The sequence below is a fragment of the Leptonychotes weddellii genome, chromosome 4, assembly GCF_054177405.1.
Source record: "Leptonychotes weddellii isolate Sample4059 chromosome 4, ASM5417740v2, whole genome shotgun sequence".
In the NCBI taxonomy this organism is placed as follows: Eukaryota; Metazoa; Chordata; class Mammalia; order Carnivora; family Phocidae; genus Leptonychotes; species Leptonychotes weddellii.
The window spans coordinates 50042848-50063570 of NC_138372.1; the positions used below are offsets into that span (position 1 = coordinate 50042848).

General features: G+C 40.8%; 1 protein-coding gene across 19 annotated transcripts in view; it reads left to right on the forward strand.

Moving 5' to 3' along the window:
- Positions 1–19474: 19474 nt before the first annotated feature.
- SGIP1 (SH3GL interacting endocytic adaptor 1) overlaps positions 19475–20723 on the forward strand; it is a 200018-nt gene continuing 198769 nt past the window's right edge. For 4 of the 19 annotated variants that reach the window (XM_081818586.1, XM_081818587.1, XM_081818588.1 and 1 more), the window contains exon 1: positions 19477–19834. In XM_081818586.1, coding sequence (XP_081674712.1) covers positions 19825–19834 — 10 coding nt within the window. In that variant the 5' untranslated portion in view covers positions 19477–19824. Of the gene's footprint in view, positions 19835–20723 lie in introns of all 19 variants that reach the window. The other 15 variants (XM_081818579.1, XM_081818591.1, XM_081818592.1 and 12 more) reach the window with 7 other exon arrangements.

Below are 20723 nucleotides of genomic sequence, written 5' to 3' on the forward strand. Positions count from 1 at the left end.
AATCTTAAAAAAAAAAAAAAAAAAAAAAGAAGAAGAAGAAGATAACAGGAAGGGAAGAATGAAGGGAGGGGAAATTGGAGGGGGAGACGAACCATGAGAGACTCTGGACTCTGAGAAACAAACTGAGGGTTCTAGAGGGGAGGGAGGTGGGGGGATGGATTAGCCTGGTGATGGATATTAAAGAGGGCATGTATTGAATGGAGCACTGGGTGTTATACGCAAACAATGAATCATGGAACACTGCATCAAAAACTAATGATGTAATGTATGGTGATTAACATAACATAATAAAATAAAATTAAAATAAAAAAAGAAACACCAGGGTTATTATAGGTGGTAAAGTTGGAAATGGAAATTCATGAGTAGTTGTAAAATTGGCGAGAATGCCGCTTTCGTGGCCGACTTGAGAGTATTATCACCAGTCCCTTTTGAGGTGAAGAACTACATTACCCAGAATTCCTCATCTGTATGTTTCTGGGTTTGAATTTGCCAATGGAAGAACTTGCATGAGATTTGAAAAGCAGAAGTGAAGCAGAAGCTATTATGTTTGCAATACCATGGCAGTCATACGTGGCAGGCTTCCAAACTTCTTCCAAATTTCCTACTTTTAAGTTGCAGTAGTTAAAGATTTCTCCCAAAAGTGGCAGTTTTTGTTCTCTGTTCTATGGCTTTTGTCGATGCCACAGTGAAACTTTCTCCCATCATCCAGCCTCAGAATAGCAGATATCCCAGATCCCCCAGATCCTTCTAATTTGTAAGCTCTAATTTCTATATTAAAGTAATCATTTTCATCATACTGTCATAGTTCTGTTTTTCTGACCAAACCAAAACTAATGCAAATTTTGGGTTAAAAGTAGTCTCAGGGGCACAGAAACTTGTGGATGGGAGTGTTGCATTGGTTTTCTGACCTGATTAGATTTAAAAGGATTAATAACTTTTCATTTTTAGTGGTAGTGAGTCAATGCAATGGTAGTTTATGGCAGGCAGTAGGAAAAGAAGTTACTTAAATTATCACTGTAGTTAACCTGGAGTCAAGTACCTATAGAAATCAAGGATGGAAGCTTCTGCAATAGAATGTTATAGTAGAACATTATAATTTCCATTACAATGGAAAAAAATGCATAGTAACTCTCGGATGGGTTGGTTGCTTCTCAATATAATGGAGAATTTAGGATGAGGGAGATATACTTAAGGCTCTAAAATTCCTGCTTAAGGCTAGATAAATAATCAGAAAACTTCTATGACTGCCCTGAAAGAAACCCTATCTCCTGTAGTCTCAGAGTTGAAGTTTCTGACAACAAAATCCAAAGTTTTTCTCCCTCATGTTAAATTCAGGGCACTGATTGGGAAAGAGCAGGACCCTAAAAATGGGGCTGAGAATATCTGGCAGATTTTAATTAAGCTGAGGACCTGGAAGTTCCAAACTCTCCTGAGCCTGTGTTGCCATTAGAAACAGGCTTTCATTCTCTGTGTAAAAGGGTTAGGCTCTTCTTGCCCACAGAACCTGTAACGACCACTCCAGAGAGAGTTTCCTTTTAGGTAAATGTTGATCTTTAAGACCAACCTCCATCCCATCTGCTGATGCTAGACCTGTAATATAACTCAATACCCAGTATAATCCAGATGCACAGTCATTGAGTGTAAGGTCTTACCAATTATATCAGTAGAAACTTGAGAAATACGGATGAGAAGAGATCTTAAGAAAGGCAACAAAAACAAAAATAAATAAATGGGACCGCATCAAACTAAAAAATTTCTACATAACAAAGGAAATTATCAACAAAATGAAAATATAACCTATGAAATGGGAAAGAATATTTTCAAATCATATATCTGATAAAGGGTTAATATCCAGAAATATAAAGAACTCATATAACTCAAGGACAAAAAACAAAAACAAAAACAAAAGCAAATCCAATTTAAAAATGAGCAAATGAAATCAATAGACACTTTTTCAAAAAAGACATACAAATGATGGCCAGCAGGTACGTAAAAAGATGTTCAATATCACTAATCATCAGGGAAATGCAAAGTCACAATGAGATGTCACCTCACACCTGTTAGAATAGCTATTCTCAAAAAGATAAGAAATAGCAAGCGTTGTTGAGGATGTGGAAAAAAGAAAACCCTTGTGCACTGTTGGTGGGAATGTAAATTGGTGCAGCAACTATGGAAAACAGTATGGAGTTTCCTCGAAAAATTAAAACTAGAACTACCATTTGATCCAGGATTCCCACCTCTGGATATATATCCAAAGGAAATGAAAATAGGAGATCAAAAAGATATCTTTGCATCCATGTCATTGCAACATTGTTCACAACAGCCAAGACATGAGTACAACTTAAGTGTCCACCAACAGGTGAATGGATAAGGAAGGTGTGGTGTATATGTACAATGGAATATTATTAAGCCATGAGAAAATAAAAAATCCTGCCTTTTGCTACAACATGGATGGATCTTGAGAGCATTATGCTAAGTGAAATAAGACAGACAGAGAAAGACAAATAACCAAATTGTATCACTTATATGTGGAATCTTTTTTTAAAAGTCAAACCCATAGAAACACAGAGTAGAAAAGTGGTTTTCAGGGACTAGGGTGTGGGGGAAATAGGGAGAAGTTGGTAAAAGGATACAAATAATTATTTTTTAAAGAAGGGATTTGGAGGGCATTAAACCAGGGTGAGGAAAATACAATATTGAATCAGACTGAATTTATGGATGCATCAACTAGAGATTCTGAATTCAGTGAGAATGACTGAGAATGTCTCTAAGAGTTTCTAGATGGGTTGACCCAAATCTAGGCCCAGTCGTGGTCCATAAGTAATGAAATTAAAATACCAAAAATTCCTTGCTATACTATAGAGCAGAGTTTTTCAGTTTTGGCACTATTGACATTTGGAGTTAAATAATTCTTTGTCGGGGGTTGGGGGCAGATTGTAGAATGCTTAGCAGTATCTCTAGCCATTACCAACTAGATGCCAGTAGCATCTCCCCCAGTTTAAGTCAATGAAAAATGTCTCTAGATATTGTCAAATGTACCCTGAGGGATCGAAATTGGCTCCAGTTGAGAACCATTGCTATAGAGGAAGGTATCCAAAGGTTTATGGAGCTATGAATGCTGGAGTGTATTTATTATGAATGACCTGCTTAACAACCTGCTAGTTATGCCATCTGGGAGAGTGAGGCCCTTCAGCAAGGTTTTGAGAAATAAATTGGTTAAGGCAGTATCAGTATCCTCGAAAGACTCTGTAGTGGCAGTTGTCTGCAAATAAAGTAAGAGATGCTGCCATGGACATAGGCTCTGAATTCAGTGGGTGATGAAATCCCTGAGTTATAAGATCCAAGAAGTAATCAGAATGATTTGGTCTATAGAAATCTTTGGTAGTGACTAATTTATCATGGGGACCCTAGGACCACAATGAAGCACCTACTTCATTCGTATAAGCAAAAGAAACAAAAACAAACCTTGATTGGATGACAGAGACCTGACACGAATCAACACTAAAGTTGGACATGATTCTTCAACAAGTTCTTAGACTTGAGTCAAATCACAGACATAGAGCCCCTTTCAAAAGGGAGAGATTAGGTATGGTAAGGAGAGTAAGATCTCCTCAAAGATGGCCACATCGTAATCTCCAGAACCTGTGGATGTCATACTACGTAGCAAAAGAGAAACCAAGGTTGCAGATAGAATTAAGGTTTCTAATCAGCTGACCTTAAAATAAAGAGATAATCCTGGATTATCTGAGTGAACTCAGTGTAATTACAAGGTCCTTCAAAGATGGCAGATGGAAGCAGAAGAGTCAGAACTGAAGAGATGGCATTGGGGAAAGTCTACTGATCACTGCTGGTTTTGAAGATACAAGGGAGTAATGAGCCAATACAGGTAGCCTCTGCAAAAGACAAGTAGTATCAGGAAAAGGCAAGAAAGTAGATTGTCCCCTAGAGCCTCTAGAAAGGAATAGAGCCCTCTAAAAAACTTAATTTTAGGACAATGAGACCCACTTTTGGACTTCTAACCTCCAAAACTGCAAGTTAATAAATTTATATTTGTATTGTTTGAAGCTGCTGCATTTGTGGCAATTTATTACAGCAGCCATAGGAAACTAATAATACACGAGGTCACTTTAAGTAAAGGATCTGCCCATTCTTCTAAAAATTGTCTGTAAGTCTGCCTCCCAATCTTTCCCAAAGGGACTTGGGTCCATTTACCAGGGTGACTGCATACTGAAGAAATGGAAATAGACACACTTTCCAGGGATTAGTAGACACTAACTCTGAACTGATGCTCATTCTTTTAGACCCATACACCACTGTGGTCCAATAGTCAAAGTAAGGACTTAAGGAGGTCAAGTGGTTGGTTAATGAAGTTTCGGCTCATGCCTGCCTCTAAGGCCATTAGGTCTCCAGGCCTCACAGTTTACCTGGTTCTGAATGCATAGCTCACGTAGGCATATTCAGACTTCTCATATTAGTTCCTCGATCTGTGCAGTGACAGATTACAGTAAGAAAGGCCTCTCTCTTCTAAAACAGTAAACCAAAAAACATGCTGCATCAAAAAATTGAAATATGGAGGGACATTTGTTCCTACCATTTTATCCATTTGACCTACCTCCTTGACCAGTGCACAGAAAAGATAAATCTTGGAAATGACAGTGGATTAGCATAAACTTAATTAGGTGGTGACTTATTTGAAGCTATTGACCACATGTGGATTTTTACTGGAGCAAATCAACACAGCTCTTGATAATCTGTTATACAGCTATTGATCTAATGGAAGTTTTTTTTCCCCTATACTTGTTAGTAAACACAACCAGAAGAAGTTTTCTTTCATGTAGAGGGAGTATCAATACACCTCACACCTCTATAATACTTCAGTCCTCAAGGACCTTGATTGTCTAGCTACCCCACAGAACACTATTCTGGTCTACTGCCTTGATGATATCAGGCTCACTGGAACCGCTAAACAGGAAGTAGCTAATATCCTTGAATATCCTAATAAAACCTATACATGCCAGGAGGTAGGTCCACAAAATTCAGAGATTGCAAACTCAGTGAAATTTCTAGGAATTCTGTTGTCTGGGATATATTGAGATCATACCTACAAAGTGAAGAACAAGGGGCTCCAACCACTAAGAAAAAGGTGTAACACCTAGGATGCCTCTTTGGATTTTGAGGCAATCTATACGTCATTTAGGAATTCTGCTTTGATCCATCCATTTACTGAGTATTAACCTCTTGATATCGACAGTCTTCAGTAGGAAACAGAGCAAGAGAGAGCTATGGGACAGGTCCAGGGTGCTTTCTGTTCAAGCTGCTCTGCCGCTTAAGCCATATAACGCAGCATATTCAATGGTGGCTGAATGTCGGTAACAGATATGAACGCGATATAGAGTCTTTGGCAGGTCCTTGTAGATAAATAACAGTGCAGACCTTCTGAATTTTGGAGTAAATTTATGCTATCTTCTGAAGATCACTATTTTCCTTTTGAGAAACAGCTTTTGACTTGCTTCTAGGTCCTGGAAGAGAATTTTCCCCCCCTAGGAAACTAGACTTGACCCACTGGCTCTGGATTCAGAGCAGATTCTCAGCCCTATAGAGCCTCACCTTTCAGAAGCGGCTGTCTGAGAAGTCTGATGGTAGGACCAGGCCCTGAGGATATTGCTGAGTGAAGAAGGTGTATCTCCTGCAGGGGCAGGCCAGGTGGGGAACTCACACAAAGCAATGATCAACATCGTCTATGTACTGGACAATTGCAGGTCCTTTCTTAATAAGATACATCCTGTTGCTTTATTCAGGTATTTGTACGTTTCATCCAGTTAGGGGAGATGGGGGCAGAGATGTGCCGCCAAACAAAATACACCTTCTCGTAAAGGGAGAAGCTTTTCTCACAAAATGTGTGTTGTCTGGCTCACCAAGTTATAAATTTGGGTAAGTTCAACATCGCTTCATCATCAGGTAGAAACTGTATATACAAGATAAGGCTGAAGCAGGTCCTGAAAGCACAAGCCATTTGCATAGTTAATTCCTAAGGCTCCTACAGTTCTTCCTCCTATTGCAGATGTCTTCTCCTCAGCCAGCACCTTTAGCTTCAGGGTGAGGCCCCTATTAACAGTTCATCGACAAAACCAAAGCTTGTTCACAGATGATCTACATTATATCCTGGTGGATATAAGCGGGCAGCTGCAACACAGCAGCCTCACTCAGGAGTGACCCTAAAGAATGCTAGGGAAGGGAAATCGTCCCAGTACAAAGAATGTTGAGCAATGTACTCTATTATTCCTTTCTCTTGGACAGAACTATGGGCAGAGATATGCATCTTTACTGTTTTATGGGCCGTGGCTAACAGTTTGGTTAGATGGTCATAGAATTGAAAGACACAAAATTGCAAAATTGTTTACAAGGAGGTCTGGAGAAGAGATAAGTGGATGGAATTCTCCAAATTGGCGCAGTATATGAGGATACATGCGCCCCATATAAATGCTCCCCAGAGGGCTACCACAGTAGAGGGGACTTTCAATAGCCAGAGGAGCAACATAATCCCACGTGTGTGGATGTCAATCAGTGTCTCTCCAGCCACATCTTTTCTTGCCCAATGTGCTTATGATCAAAATGGGATGAAGACTGCGCACTCATCAAGGCTGTTGGCTGTAGCCTTTACGGAGTGACCAAGCTGCCAAAGCAAAGATCAATACCAATTCCCTCGATATGGAGCCATTCCCTGGGAGGGCCAGCCAGCTGCCTAGTGGCAGTGATTTGTTCTTACTGATACAAACATTTATTCTGGATATAGATTTGCCTTCCCTGCCTGCAATGCTTCTGCTAACCGCACTACCTGTAGACTTACAGAATGGCTTATTCACTGTTGGGCTTATTCCATACAGGCATTGCTCTTAGCCAAGGAAGTGATTTTACAGTGAATGCGACGTCGCTATAGGTTCATGCCCTCAGAATTCAGAATTCACTGTCTTGTCATGTCCCCCATCACCCTGAAGCAGCTGGCCTAATATAACAATGGCATTGCCATTTTAAGATGTAGGCCTGTAAGTGCTTGACAAGCTTTGCAAGGCTGGGGCAGTGTCTTCAGGATACTTACATGCTCTGAATCAACAACCAGTTTATAATGTTATTTCACTCATAGCCAGAATGCGTGCATTTAGGAACCACACAGAGGAACTGGCTCCTCTCTTTATTACCTCTAATGATCCACCAGCAAAATTTTCCATTTCCATTATTACCACTTGGGCTCGCTGTTTTTAGGATCTGAATTCCTAGAATCAGGAGACACACAATAATTATTATGAACTAGACACTGTAACCGCCATCTGACTATTATGGATACCTTATGCCACGGAACCAACAATAAAGTAGGCTGTTGCTATAATGGTTGGGGTAATTCATTCCAATTATAAAGGGGAAAGTAGGTTGCCACTACAAAATGGGAGTAAATCGGGTATGACTAGAATCCAGAAAGTTCTACAGAGGATTCTTGGTACTTCTGTGTTCTGTGGCAAAAGATAATGGGAATCTATAGAAACCCAATACAGACAGGACGCTAATGACAGACATCTACCAAGATGATTTTGCTAACTCCAATAGACAGAGAACCACAACCAACTGAGCTACTTCCTGAAGACAAAGAGACTAAGGGAAGCTTAGTAGGATAAGAAACATATAAATACCAATTGTGGCCAAATTATTACTTGTAGAAACAATAATTGTAGTAATTATACTCATTTTCTTTATTGCCTTGATTTATTTATATTTATATAAATTAATGAATTATTTGTTTCTTTATCCTTTCTTCATTGTCATATTATCTAATATTAGTTATTTTAATAATGGTTACCTGTCTATTTCAATATTAAATTACAGGATTTCAAAGAGGTAAATGTAACTCGGCTTAAGAGGGTTAGACATAATCTAGGGATAGTCAACATGACATATGGGACTTAAGTCTCTTCTTCGGGAAGATTGCTTGTTGGTCTTTGGTTGTTAAAAGATGGTTGCATTGTGCTAATTAAAAGCATGATGTTGTTTTATTCCATATTGGGGGTTAAATGTGGTAAAAAGAAATGGGCAGAGATGTCAGATTTCCAAAGGAGTTGATGCTGCTAGATCGTTGTCTGTCCATCTGGAAAATGTTTCCCCAAATCTCCTTCCCTATATGGCTCTGGATTAGAATTTTCCAATGAGAACGACTTTCTTGAGATTTAGAAGGTAGACATGAAGCAAATGAATTTTTGGAAGTCACTGCAATCCCACGTGGCAGGCTTCCAGGCGTCTTCCTCAGCTAGCAATCACAGAGATTTGAAAACTTCCCTGCCCTGCTCCTTTGCTTCGGTCTGACATTTGTGACTGTTTCTTGATTCTCCAGCCTTGGTCATCAAGACTGATATTCCCCCAGTTCTTTCCACATTCGTGTAATAAGCCCTGTCTTCATCATTTAACCCAATTATACCCATTAATCTTTGCAGTATCTCAACTATCTTGAACAAAGTCAGACTGAGGCAGGGAGTGATCATCTGTTGCTGTTTTATATTCAGCTCGTGGCCTCTGCAACAGTGATGTTCAGTAATGTAAGACTGCAAGTGGAAAATGGATACCAGTTCCATTTGGTAAAACTAGAAAAAGTGCCAGAATCCCCGATGAGCAGGTCCTATGAAAAACAAGCGGGAAAACTAAGGGAAGTCACATATATGGACCGGGTAAAATGGTAGAGAGCATTCAGGCAGGCATTCAGAGTTCACCCAAAGCACACCGATACCACACTGAAAACATAAATAATTGTGAGCTTCACCTGCTGGTAGGAATGAGTGCAATTACTAACATTCTTTCCAGGGTTTGTCAGAGAAGATTCACAAGAAGTGCAGTTGAAACCACAGATGAAAGACATCAAAAATGCTGTTTCAACGGGCCTGAAAAAGGCATGGTCTGAAAATGGGGATACAAATACACCCAGGGTTATTATAGATCAGAACTAAAACTAGGGCAAAGCTTATCATCCATGATATTAACATTCTGAATTATTATCAGCTAATACCTTAATGAAATTAACAACCACTACATTACTTATTTTTCACAAAGCAAATATATATCTCATCTCAAATCCATTTCTCAAGTCCACCCATGTATCTAATTTAGTAGAATTTGTAGTCTCATTTGGTAGAATTTATATTCCTATTACTATTTATCAAGCAACCCTGAAACTGCAATGATTTATTTGGCAAGACCCTTTTCTTATTCCATTTTATGGGTATAATAATTTGGTTAAATTGTCACCCGTAAAAGGGATAAGATTTAGAGAATTGGTTAATTTGTTCTTTTTATGGTAGAAACGTTGCACCATGGTCTATTTCCAGTGAAGTGACTAAAGAGGGGAAAAACTGTTTTCTCAAAGACAAAAAAAAAAAAAGCAATTACATAAGCAATGCTGATTTTTTGTGTGTAAATCCTAAGCCACTCCCAAACTTTAAAGTCTTCAGAGAAAAATGAATGGTTAATATTACAACTTGGGCACACATTGATCCATGTAAATGAGCAGCCTTCAAATATATTTGGTCATACTCCTTGACTATACTGATGGTAGGTTCTGACATGAGTTGAATTGGCCCATAATCACAGAACCCACAAGAAGCAACTGGAAATGCAACACTTTTTATTGGACTATGGACTGTGTGGAAACACTGCCCGATTGCAACTGATAAACACACTTGAATGTGTGCATGCCCATGTCCACACCACACATATCACACACCCGTACATGTACATCACAAAACAGAGCATGAGTCATACACGTGTTATTTACTTCCAGCTGGAAAATCGAGAAATTTTCAATTTACAGCCAGTGACAAGTCTAATTGCAGCAGAAGCTCCGAAGGCTCTTCCCACTTCAGTCAGCTCCCAGCCATGCTCCCCTCAGCTGGGGTCTGTTAAGAAGGCACCTTCTGGTCACTTGCTGACAGAGACAAGGAGCTTATGGGTTTTGAGTGAAAAGGATTTGCTAAATAAAGCTTCGGTTCAAGCCTTCACCTCTCTCTCCCAGAGGTCAGGGTGCTAAAGTCCTTGGTAGCTATGGAAATCACAAGGTGAACCAATGAATTACTTACATTTTAGAGCTTGCTCCTCAACATGGATTCCCAGTTAAACCCATAAGCTCATGCAATTATATTTTCAAAAGGAAAATACAGAGTGAGAAGGTTTCTTTTTTATAGTCAAATAATTAGTGGTGAGTGTGCCTCTCTGATTTACTGCCAAAGATTGACTCCCGCCTAACCTAAACCTCAACACATCATCCTGGTGAAATTAAGTCTGCCAAGACAGCCAAGGCTCTTTTTCTTCTGTGAATAAATTCTCTATCATTTTAGTTTCTTGGTTAATATGACATATTACATATTCAAATGTCTTTATTCCTTTTGATTCCTTCCTTTGGTCTAGCACATGATTTATTTAGTTTGTAGTGGTCATTAAGAAGGAGGTGGTGAATACCAGTGAAAAACGCCATTTTAAGATGGAGATGTCTTCATTTGGGCTTGCTTCTTAAGAAATTTATTGGTCTCACTCCATCCATGTCTTTGAACTAAGTTGATGTACTGATTCTTATTTTGCCTAATGACCTTTAAAAAGAAAAGAGCTTCATTTAGGACTCCTTTGCAAGTGACAATCAACCTGAATTTGCTTGAGCAAAATGAGGAAGTTTTTCATTCTTCTAACTGTAAGAAGATCAGAAGCAACAGGAGAAAAAAAAAGATGGAGGTGCTCACAAGCCAATAGGGCTGGCTATCTCTCCCCCTCTCTCCTTGTCAGGTGCATTCCCTACACACAACCCATCCCCCCATGCCCAGGGGAAGGACATGGCTGACATGGTTGCCATGGCTTCAAGTTTCCATTCTTACAGCTTGAGTACCTCATAGGAAAAGGTTCCTCACTCATAGATTTAGTTTCTTGAACCTCAGGGAAGAATTCTAATTGGGCTGGCTTGAGTTATAACATGGGGAATAAGGTATTATTGGTTCATCTTGGGCCAGGTATCTCTCCCTTCACCCAACATTATGGATAAGGAGGTAGAGCCATGTTGGGAGATGACAGAAACCATTTCTTCTTCATGACAGAGTGTAGTGGGAAGAAAAAGGGAATTTCTGCCCCCCAAAAGGGGAATGGTGTTACCAGAGCAAAGGAGGAATATTGAACCCCCAAAATAACAATTAATATTCTCAAGACCAATTTGTAATCCTGTAATTTCAAGGTTAAGTCATGGGCTTTAGAGTCAGACAGATGTGAGTTCAAATCCCAGCTCTGATATTTTCTGTTTTCTTGGACAAGTTATTTACTACTTCTGAGCCTCTATTTTCTCATCTGTAAAACGGGACTAGAATACCTAAATCATAGGTTTGAAGGAATTACTTGAAATAATGGTCATAAGTTACTTAGCAGACTACCTATAGAATGCTTAATAAAATATAGAATGCTATGAAGTGACTAATAAACTCAGCTATTATCACAATGCCCTGTAGTTTTTGTTTCAGGCTGCTCTAATAACAACCTCACTAACCAGGTTTGGCTTTTGGATCCAATCGGAGAGGTAATTTTCTGGGTTTATATTCCTACTGGGATCTTCCTAGATCTCTCTCATAAAAAATAATATGTTTGTTTATCAAATAATTTTTGGGAACACCAAATAGGCATCCAGCATTGTGTTATCTATTGTAGGAAATGTCAAAGAAATAGAAGGTGTGGTTCCTTTCTTCTAGACCTCTGTTGGGGTAATAACTAATAGACACAAAATAAAATTAGGAGATGACAAGTTATATAATCAGAAGCAGATGTGATACATGCAGTAGGAGTTAAGATAATGAAAGATCCATATGATCAGTTTCCTTGAGAGGATTTGAGTTTGACCTTGAAAAAAGCATGGCATTTATAGAGATAAAAGTAGGCATTTCAGGTTAGGTGAGTACAAGGAGAGAATGGCTAGAGCAGAATAGAGAAAATATTGTTGTGTTTTGAAGGAGAGATTGCTCTCAAGGATTCCCCCCTCCCATCTTACCACACATAAACACAGATTTTACTCCTAAGGCTCTGAGAAGTGAATAAGGAAGATCAGCAGCCCCAGGAATCACAATAAGAAGCAAGTGTAGATTCAGGATGCGTTAAGGCATATGTATGGCATGTGGAGGGTGGAGAAGGGCAGATAACTAGTTGAGAGCACAGGGAAATCTACAGTGTGAAATATTGGAGATAAACAAAGATGAGGTCCAAAATGTGGCTATACTTTCAGTGCCTAAGACTCAATGGAAATGAACGTCATTGGAATTGAGAAAGTCAAGCAACTGTGAAATAGGTATGTCAGATCATGGAAGGGATGCTGAAGTCATGAATAATGAGGTGAGATAAAGAGGACTATGATACAGTTGCTGAAGTCACAGAGAAAAGTTTAACCTGGAGGTGGTCTGGGGTTGGTAAAAAGAGAAACAGCTAAAATGGGGAAAGTAAACAGGATGGATCCTAGAAGATATTTTGGTAATGGCAGCAAATGATTGACACAGAGGCTAAAATGGGGAACTAAGAAAATGCCAGTCACTGCTCTTCATCTAGTGAGTTGGGGATGAGGGTGGGACATGGGAAAGGGAGATGGCCTCCAGTACAGTGGATATACACAAGCTTCCTTGGCTTCCTCTCTACCCCAGCTGTTCCTCCCCTGTGTTGCCTTAGCTCAGAATATTTATAAATCTGTGTTTAATGCTCGGTTTGCATATCTGCCTCCCCCAATGTGCAATAAGCTTCTCGAAAGGTCTACGACTTTTTCATCTTGGTGTCCCAAAGCCTGAAAGTTCCTGGGCATAGACAATTCTTAACATACCTTTGTTGGATGAAGAAATGAATGGATGTGCATGTAGTGGTGATATACACCATTAGCACATAACCCTGAAATGTAACCCATCCCCCTTGTTCACAGCGCTTATTGGGTTGGTTTTCTGTCAGTCTCTAGAACAGCACTGTCCAATAGAAATTTTGAGCCACAAATGTGAACCACATGTATAATTTAGACTTGGCAAGTACACATTTTAATCAAATATATAAAATATTATCATTTCAACATATGATCAATATAAAAATTATTAATGAGATATTTTAGATTCTTTTTGTTTTGTACTCTTGTCAAAGTCTGGTGTGCATTTTGATGCTTATATCACATCTCAATTCAGACTAGGCATATTTTAAGTGCTAAATAGCCACTTGTCGCTAGTGACTAGATAGTGCAGTTCTAGATGCTAGAACATACCTAGTTCTTTCCCTTTTGATAGCCTCTACACTTTCCTCTGTTCAGATTACTCTTCCTCTAACTTTTCTAAAAAATATGTATTTTGTATTATATCATCCATAAAATACAATATACACATATAGAGTGTAAACATATGTAAATATTACACACTATATACACACTACATATAAATTGAACAGAGATTAGTACAATGAAGGTTTATTTCTTGCACATTCCAAGTCTAATGTAGATCAAGTAGCTGTCTACCATTTGGAAGGGATAAAGAGGCAAAGAGTATCTGAAGGATGTTTGCAAAGGCCAGGGTTGGAAAATTCCATTGCCTTAACTTAGTCATATAACTTCACTAAGCTGCAAGAAAGGCCAACAAATACAGTCTTCCTGTGTATCCAGATAGAGAAAATGGTGTGAGAAACACATATCACTGTGCTTGGGCCTGTCATTGTTGCTGTGGGTCTGTGCTTCCAGCATCTTGCGCTGGGCCTATCAGTGTTTCTTTTTGGCAGTATTCACTATACCATTGATTACAGCTATAACATTTAAACATTTTTTTTAAGATTTATTTCTTAGAGAGAGAGAGAGAGAGAGAAAGTGGGGGCAGGGGCAGAGGGAGAGAATTTTTCAAGCAGACTCCTTACTGAGCACAGAGCCCAACACAAGGCTTGATCCCACTACCCATGAGATCATAACCTGAGCCAAAACCAAGAATCTGATGTTTAACTAACTGAGCCACCCAGATGCCCCTAACATTTAAAAATTTTTAATGAGAATGTTTTTACTACTTTCATGCACTCTTTCTGGTCCTCAGTCTGCTCTTTTTTTTGAGAGACAAAGAGAGAGAGAGTGCATGGGGGAGGGGAGGGGTGGAAGTAGGGAGAGGCAGAGCGAGAATGAGAGAGAGAATCTTAAGCAGGCTCCACGCTCAGCAGGGAGCCCCACATGGGGCTTGATCTCACAACCCTGATCATGACCTGAGCCTAAATCAAGAGTCAGACGCTTAACTGACTGAGCCACACAACTGCCCCTTACTGTTTTGTCATAGCACTCTGATTTTATTTATTGTTGCTATATCCCTAAAATTATATCAAAGTAAAAAACAGATTTTTTTCAAAGTTTTTATTTATTTATTTATTTGTTAGAGAGAGAGAGGCAGACAGAGGGAGAAGCAGGCTCCCCACTGAGCAAGGAGTCCAATGTGGGACTCAATCCCAGGACCCTGGGGTCATGACCTGAACTGGAGGCAGATGTTTAACTGACTGAGCCACTCAGGTGTCCCAAAAAAATAGATTTTTTAAATGCCTTTCCAGTTTTCTACATTTCCTCTGCTTTCAATGAAAATGTTTCCTCTGCTTAATGAGCTAGAATTGTCTATTTTCTTCCTCTTTTGAGGCTGCTGACTCTTCTCATGTACTCAGTCTTTATTGCTTAGCTTTATCCATGTACATTTAGATTAAGCAGTACTCCTAGCTGATATACATTCCTTCAGTACTCAAGTTGGTCTGAGCATGGATAGAGCAGTGGGTGACCAGCATACCAAGGCATGTCTTTTATTTGGGATAAGTGAGCCAAGAAGTACGGTCTGCTTCCCCCTTCCCCACCCCTCCCACAGTGAGGAGGAGGACGACTATGAGGTCTGCGGTTTTTCTCAGGGCATAGTGAGTGAGAATATATGAATAACCTCTCAAGTATGCTGAATGGGATTAGAGTATCATTTTCAGTTCCTCTGGATCATGAATCCTTTTATAAGTTTTATCTCAGGTGAACTGAGTAATGTCCATGGCAAACAGTCTTTGTTTCATAGTTTCTCTCCCCACACTTTCTCTGGTAATAGTGCTCCTTCATCCTTTGACAATGCCTTTTCTACCCCTCCAAATATATAAGGGGTTCATACTATTAAGGGTTGTTTGTCACAGAAATTTCCCTATCTCCTTCCCCTGTTTAGTCACAGTGGTAGGCATGTGACTAAGTTCAATGTGAGTTTTGGTTTAAAAAAGTTCAGTATGATACCTCATCAACCTGGTTTATTGATTGGTCCAGAGGGTGAACAATGAGCCAAGCCAGTTCAATCAGAGCCCTTCTCCAGAAGTTTTTTGAGTAGATCTTGAATGGTCAGGCTCTGAAGATGGGAGCTTAAAGGATTTAAATAGCCAGCTCTCAGATCACAGGGAGAAAACTTAGTAAGAGAAAACCAGCAGACATGCTGAGAGAAACAGAGTTGTGAGTACTTGGTTTTGGTAACAAAGTTTCCTGGAGTATCCTAGTTCTTGCTTTCTATGTAGTCCTTCATATAACTCTGTGAGCTACCCAGAAAAGCCGCCTTTGGCCATGTCAATTCCAATTGGTATTCTTCATTCTAACTGACATGGCCAAAGGGGGCTTTATTTGTGTAGAGCTCACAGAGTTATAATATATTATAATATATATATTATTTCACCTATTTCATCCCATGGAAATCTAACTCTTCCAGTGGGATCTTGCTGATTTCCAGGGCTTGGACAATATTTTCTCTTCTACATTCATTGAATTGCCTCAGCAGGGACAACAAGAGGGACAGAATCAAATGCCATGCTAAGATCACTATCTTGGAGATATATCTATATCTATATATCTATATATCTATATGTCTATCTACATCCATATATATCACTTATTAAACGTCACTGCTATGTTAATTTTCTTTCCTCCTTCCTTTGTGACTCAGTTCTCATGATTTTCTTTCTCTTTGTGAACTATGAACAGATTTTTCCTCAAACACTAAAATTGGGGAATTGTGAAGAAGTTCAACTTTTATAGTAAGAATATAATAGGATTTGATTCCAAAAAACATGTATAACAGGGCATCACCACCATACAAATGTTATTTCAGGAAAAAAAAATTCAATGTCTAGTGACTTCAGCAATTAAGGTTTTGGTCTTCAACGGGTTGCAGGCCCTGAGAGCCTGGTATGATCTGGGCTCACGCTCACCATCCTGGACTAAATCCCTATAGGCAGTCCTTGCACTTTGAAGCAAGTTAGTAATTTAAACAATCTTTTCTTTTGACTTCCATTTAGAATTTGCAAAAAATATTCCATTATTTCAGCAGCTAAAAATTCCCTTTTGTACTTGTTGGTAAGCAAAAACTGTACTAGGAAATAATGAAATTTTAGCCACGATATAATGTGTTATCTTTGTTCTTGAGAAAAACCTTTTTTTTTTTCTCAAAAACCTATGAGAAGACAAAATTAAGATGCTTAATCTGTTCTGATAACATACTTGGGCAATTTTTTATTTGAAGCAGAACTTTCCTCCTCAAGTGTTCTTATAGTTGGTAATTACCAATTGATAATTACAGTTGGTAATAAAGTTGCACAAAGTTTAACCGGTCTTCGGACTAGCCTTACCACCTTTGGTGACACATCCCTTTCTTGGTCCTTCTCTGACAATCATATCCAGACACTTCTTTTTCCTATAAACACCCCACTGACGGAAAAAATCTTTGAGCTGTCTTCGTCTCTAACTAGCTGCCTTGCTGCGTGTCTAAAACAAAACTGATATTGTGTCCATGCTAAATCTCTGAGAAGTTTGCCCTAATATACTGTAAAACGCACTTTGAGTGAGGCTAGGCAGGCAACCTGGGCTTCTCTGGTTCTCTTGCCCTTTATATCTCTTAAAATAATTCTTATTTCCACATCTCAGTGCTTGCACTTACCTCCAGATATTATCTGAGCCATTTTTCTTATTTCAAACCCCCTATTTGATTTAGAACTGCCACTCCAAGTCCATTCCATCTTTTCCTGAACTCCAACATCCCATCTCTGAAAGTGGACTTTCCTTAACCCCCTTTGTTTCAAATCTCTCTTCTATTCACCTGTCCCCTGGAGCCTCAGAAAGCTCCAACTTGTTCCACCTCTGGATGCATCCCCTCTGTGTATGTGGTATAACTGTCAGTTAGCTAAAAACTTCTCCAACGCCTCTGGCAGCCCTTTGGTGGTAATAACACCGATACTAAAAAGCTAACATGGGGGGTTTATTACGCTCCAGACACAATGCTAAGTAATTTACTGGCCAAGTATTTAGACTACTGCTTGGCACATAGTAAGTCATTAACAAAGGTTTGTTATTGCTACTATTTATAGCCCTATGAACTTGGTACTATTTTGATCCCCACTTTACAGATAAAGAAATTGTGAGGCACAGAGAATTACATAACTTGTACAGGATCACAGAGCTCATTAAGTGGCAGGGACAGAATTGAACCCAGTCTGTTTGATGCCAGTAGTTATCCATGTTCTTAACCACCACAGAAAATTTGGCTAAGTACACACACACATGAATCTTGTTTATGCAGTTTTGAGAACAGTGTAAATTGTACTCAACACAAGTTTTACTTTGAAATTCTTTTCTCTTTTAAAATTCAACTGCCTCATAGATATAAGGAAAAAGGCACAAGTATTTGTACCTCCCTGCAGAGTGTCATTGTGAAATTTCGAGGCTACTGAAATATGTGTCCTGAGGGAGAATAAGAGTTTTTAAAAACTTCTAAGTTGCTAAGGAACTGAGGTTTTGGTGTTTTGTTTGTTTGTTTGTTTGTTTGTTTGTTTGTTTAATTGTTAGTATGCTCTTCAGTCAGCTTTTTGAGTTATATTTTCTTTCCTAGGTCTTAGCCAGCAATACCTCATATTTGCTCTGGTGGAAAGAACTAGACTATGTCACGGGCTGAGCAATATTAAAAGTTTGTGGATATATTTATAACATAAAGGATTAATAATAGCACTAGAGACTCAACATTGATCATGTAATGCATCTTAACTTCTTAAAGTTATTTCATTTGATGCTCACAACTGGTCTGTGATGTTATGGCTTTTCTCCTAATCCTCCTGCTAGATTGTAGAGGGAGAAATGCCCCACTTCTGCTGTTGTCCCCTAGAGTTCTAAGGAGGACTTTCCCTCTCTTCTGATCTCCCTTCCCTCGCTTCCCTCCCATACGCAGCTGCCTGCTTCTTCCTTGGCTGTCAGAGCCTGCTTGAAAGAAACCCAAGATCGCCGGACCTCAGGGCCTGAGGCCCTTCGAAAGGCTCCCGGGGTCCCTGGGGACCAGTCAGGGGACAGATTTTCAGCCCCTGCAGCCAAGGTGCCATAACCCTTTGCACTTGGGCAGCAGCCCGGCACCCAGATCCCATCCCTGGAAGCTACAAAACCCTGGGCTCCACCCACCCCTCCGGCCAGAACCCGGCACGATCGCCTCCCTTCGGATTTCCACTGGGGTGAACGAATGGGCTGGAAGGCGGTTACAGATGCCGGAGGAGCCTTGCGAAAAACCGTAGTGTCCTCTAGAAGAACGTCGGTTTCCTCCAGGGCCTGCAGTTGGCCGCACAGCCCCGCTGCACCTGGGGAGGCGGCTCCCGCGTGCGGGGCCCCGGGGAGGCGCGCGGCGGGCGCGGAGCGGGGACTGGAACGCCGAGCGCCTCCGGGTCGGGCCGGGGCCGGCGGCGCGTCCAGGCTGCCGCGGGAGCCGGCGGCGCGCACAGCTGTCCTCCGGCGGGCGAAGGCCTGGCCGCCCTGCCTGCTGCCGTCTCTCCCGCCTCCCGCCCCAGAAATTATCTCAAGCGTTGCCAGTTTGATTCCAGAGCCCCACTCGGGTGGGTTCTTTTGTTTCTTTGTTTTAATGACAGTTCCCAGCCCTTGGGCATGTCATGCGCGATTAATTCCCTGGCTCTGTTGAAGGCAGCTGGGATGAAATTTCTTCTGCATCATCCTTTTGGGGATAATTGCTTATGATGTGACGTCAGCCGGACTGATTTTTCTCTCTTGAAAGAGAGAGAGAGAGAGACTCACGGACGTGTGCGGGGGCCACAGACATTAACGTTTGGAATTCCTGCAGGGCAAAAGGAGACGGGAATGGGCGCTTAGAAGTGTGCGGCTAAGACCTCAGACTGCACGTAATTATTAACAAGTTTTTCTTTAAAAACAGAAAGAAAGAAAAAAGAAAAAAACCAATCCCCTCCTCAGCGAGCCACTTAGGTGCTCCTTTCATGCCCGAGTCCCCCGTTAAGGTGACAGCGTCTGATAATTAATCTCGGGTACCCAGCTGCTGCAATAGGCTTAAGAAGACGAAGAGGAGGGGCGGGGAAGTGCGTCACCAGGTGGGGAAGGGGCTGTGCGTTTGGTGACTAGCGGGAGGGGTGGGGGTGGAGGGGAATAGGGACGGAAAATAGGTTCTGTGTGCTCTCCCGGGGTATTGTGTCAGGAGATGCAGGCTGGCTACCATGTGACGCGGTCCAGAGCGGAAGGGATTGGCCGAGGCAGCGCAGGCGGTGCAGCTCGGCCGGCTTGCTGTTCCTCTCCCTTTCTCTCGCAGCATCTTCCTGGGAGCCTGTAGGTGAAGCGGCACCAACAGCATCCATGGCCTATCTTTGGGGTTAACACTTGTCTCATTTGGCTTCAGCAGTGGACAGAGCCGACCTCTCGGCAGCGGCGTTGCGAGGACTTGGCTGGGACCTGGAATCCTATCCTCCTGTATTTTTTCAGACTCCTTGGAAATTAAGGAATGCAATTCTGCCACCATGATGGAAGGTAGGATGCTTTCTGCTGTGGTTGACTGGCTTCAGGCAAGGTCTGGGCTGAACAGCGTTGAAGAATGTGTGCAGCCTCTGTTTGGGGCTGGTCTAGAACCTGGTTGCCAGGATTTGCAAGCAGAAATGCTGCAGTTTGCTTGCAGTGGACCAGGGCTCAGACTAATGGAATCAAACCACAAGGCTTCTGTTTAGCTCAGAACCTACAGAGCTCCCAGCTCTTTTGAGAGGGGGGGAAAAAAAAAAAACCTAAAGTGCTTCCAGGGAGCCGAGATAGAGCTAAGAAAGAGCTTGCAGAGCAAGTAAGTTGGGAGAGAAGATAAGGTTTTCTGCTCTGGGTTCCTGGGACTACACTGATTAAACATTTACAATGGAAACTTGTTTCCTGAAATTGACATTAGATAGGGGAGGTCATTGACAGAGTTATCCATGCTGTCATTTTCAGTGAACTGTTTAAATTTTTTTTTTTAATTCTTGTAAGATTTTTATCTCCGCAATTTACATCTTATTGTTGGAGTGAGAGGTGCAGCAAATTTGGTCCATAAGCTATAGTTATATGGGGATGTCATACAACAGAATGAGCAATATGAGGAAAATATCTGGGCCTCTTAGCCCTGGATTCGGGGTCTTATCAGGTTAAAAAAAGGGATTTTGTGCTTCCTAAACGCATTCTCGTGCAACGATTCTTAGCCAAGCACCAAATGATTACTTACTGATTACCTTTTTGCATTCAATATTAAGTGTAAGAAGGAACTTTCCCTGGGAGATGTTGTTTAAACTATATTTTATTCTACTAAATTACCCTTCCATGCCTGAGATAATGACAGCCAAGATTGCCTCAAAAAAGCAGCAAGCTGATTAAGAAAGAAGCAGGCAGCCCTACCCTGGCT